Source organism: Meriones unguiculatus, chromosome 14 (genome assembly GCF_030254825.1).
Source record: "Meriones unguiculatus strain TT.TT164.6M chromosome 14, Bangor_MerUng_6.1, whole genome shotgun sequence".
In the NCBI taxonomy this organism is placed as follows: Eukaryota; Metazoa; Chordata; class Mammalia; order Rodentia; family Muridae; genus Meriones; species Meriones unguiculatus.
This window is the reverse complement of record NC_083361.1, coordinates 90,279,444-90,281,044: the sequence shown is the minus strand read 5'-3', so window position 1 is coordinate 90,281,044 and position 1,601 is coordinate 90,279,444. Positions and strand designations below refer to the sequence as shown.

The window sequence follows — 1,601 nt, the reverse complement described above, 5'->3', positions numbered from 1 at the left end:
GCTTCAAAGTCTAGGTGACTTCAGAGTTAACTTTATGACTATGAATAGAAACTAAATGAGAAAAATGAGGATGCACTTTTGTGAATTTAAAATTGGCAGGCAAAAGAGAGGGAACTACAGTTGGGATTCAAAATAAACTGTAATTAACAAAAATAAAATATATCTTAAAAAAGAAATTCTGTATAGATGGCAATAATAGGTCTAAACTATGTTTTTTGGTTTTTTTTCCCTCATTCTACTGAGATTTCCAAAGGCCATATGGTCAACTGGAATCCGTCACAGTCAGATCAGTAAGTGGTGGTTATGCCACAGATATGTGCTCTCCCTTCAATAAATATTAATCTATAGGATTACCTTTATCTATAGGATAAAGTTTCTGAGGGCCAGGACCTTGTGGAAGGTCCTACTCAGAGCATTCTTCACCTCATTATTTCTCAGGCTATAGATGATGGGGTTCAACAGAGGAGTCACAACCGTGTAGGACAAGGATAACAATTTCTTGCTTTCAGGGGAATTGTTTGATTTAGGCCTAAAGTAAGTGAGGCTTAAAGACACATAGAAAAGAGAGACAACGAGGAGATGTGAGGAGCAGGTGGAGAAGGCTTTGCGCTTTCCTTTAGCTGATGGGATCTTGAGGATGGAAGCAGCAATGCGAGTGTAGGAACATAGGATCAGCAGGCAGGGTATCATGACGACCAGAATGGTCCCAACAATGGCATAGACCTCAAACCGTGCTGTGTCTGCACAGACCAGCCTCAGCACAGGTGGACTGTCACAGAAGAAGTGGTTGATCTTGTTGGTGGCACAGAATGGAAAACTGAAGAGCCATGTGGTCTGCACAGTGGCTACAGGGAATCCTGGGAACCAGGAGGCAGCAGCCAGTTTGGCACGCATTTCTTGGTTCATGATGACGGGGTAATGCAAAGGACTGCAGATGGCTACATAGCGGTCATATGCCATGGTGGCCAGGAGGAAGCATTCGGCCACTCCAAAGAAGAAAAAGAAGTACATCTGAGTAGCACAGCCAAAGAAGGAGATGCTTGTGTCCTGGGCAATCAGGGTTCCCAACATTTTGGGCACAATGACCAGGTTGAAGCCAAGTTCCATGAAGGACAAGTTTCTGAGGAAGAAGTACATTGGAGTTTGCAGTATGGGGTCAGCCAAAGTCACCATAATGATGAGGCTGTTTCCCAGGAAAGTAACCAGATAGATGACTAGAAATGCCAGGAAGAGTAAGGCCTGTATTTCAGAAGGCAGGGAAGAGAAGCTTGTGAGGATAAACTCAGTTACCCTTGTCCAGTTTCCTGCAGCCATGGGCATGAGCATAAATTTCCAGTGTGCTCATGAAAACAGTTTCTAAAGCATGCAAATCAGATCCTAGATTTTCCCCTCCAGATTACTGATTAGTTTCAGGGAAAGAATCAAAGCCATGATCCTTTGGAAGAGGAAAAATTCTTAGTGCTTAATCTGAGACATGCCTGAGTGAGCTTCTGAAGTTGTTTGTTTGTTTGTTTGTTTCCAATTTGTACATTAACACGTAGAAAGGGCAGGCATAGGCGGATCCCTGAGCCTGTAGAAGGGACATTGAAGGGTACATTTTG

At 43.2% G+C, this 1,601-nt stretch overlaps 1 protein-coding gene across 1 annotated transcript; it reads right to left on the bottom strand.

Annotated features, from left to right (window-relative positions):
- Nucleotides 1-360: 360 nt before the first annotated feature.
- Nucleotides 361-1,323, bottom strand: LOC110544821 (olfactory receptor 10A5). Its single transcript, XM_021630647.2, has one exon. It carries the CDS (start codon nucleotides 1,318-1,320, stop codon nucleotides 361-363), a length of 960 nt encoding a protein of 319 aa, XP_021486322.2. The 5' UTR covers nucleotides 1,321-1,323.
- Nucleotides 1,324-1,601: the final 278 nt, after the last annotated feature.

Excerpts from the sequence above, each read along its gene's own strand:
- LOC110544821 (XM_021630647.2), bottom strand. The coding sequence starts at position 1,320 with ATGCCCATGGCTGCAGGAAACTGGACAAGGGTAACTGAGTTTATCCTC.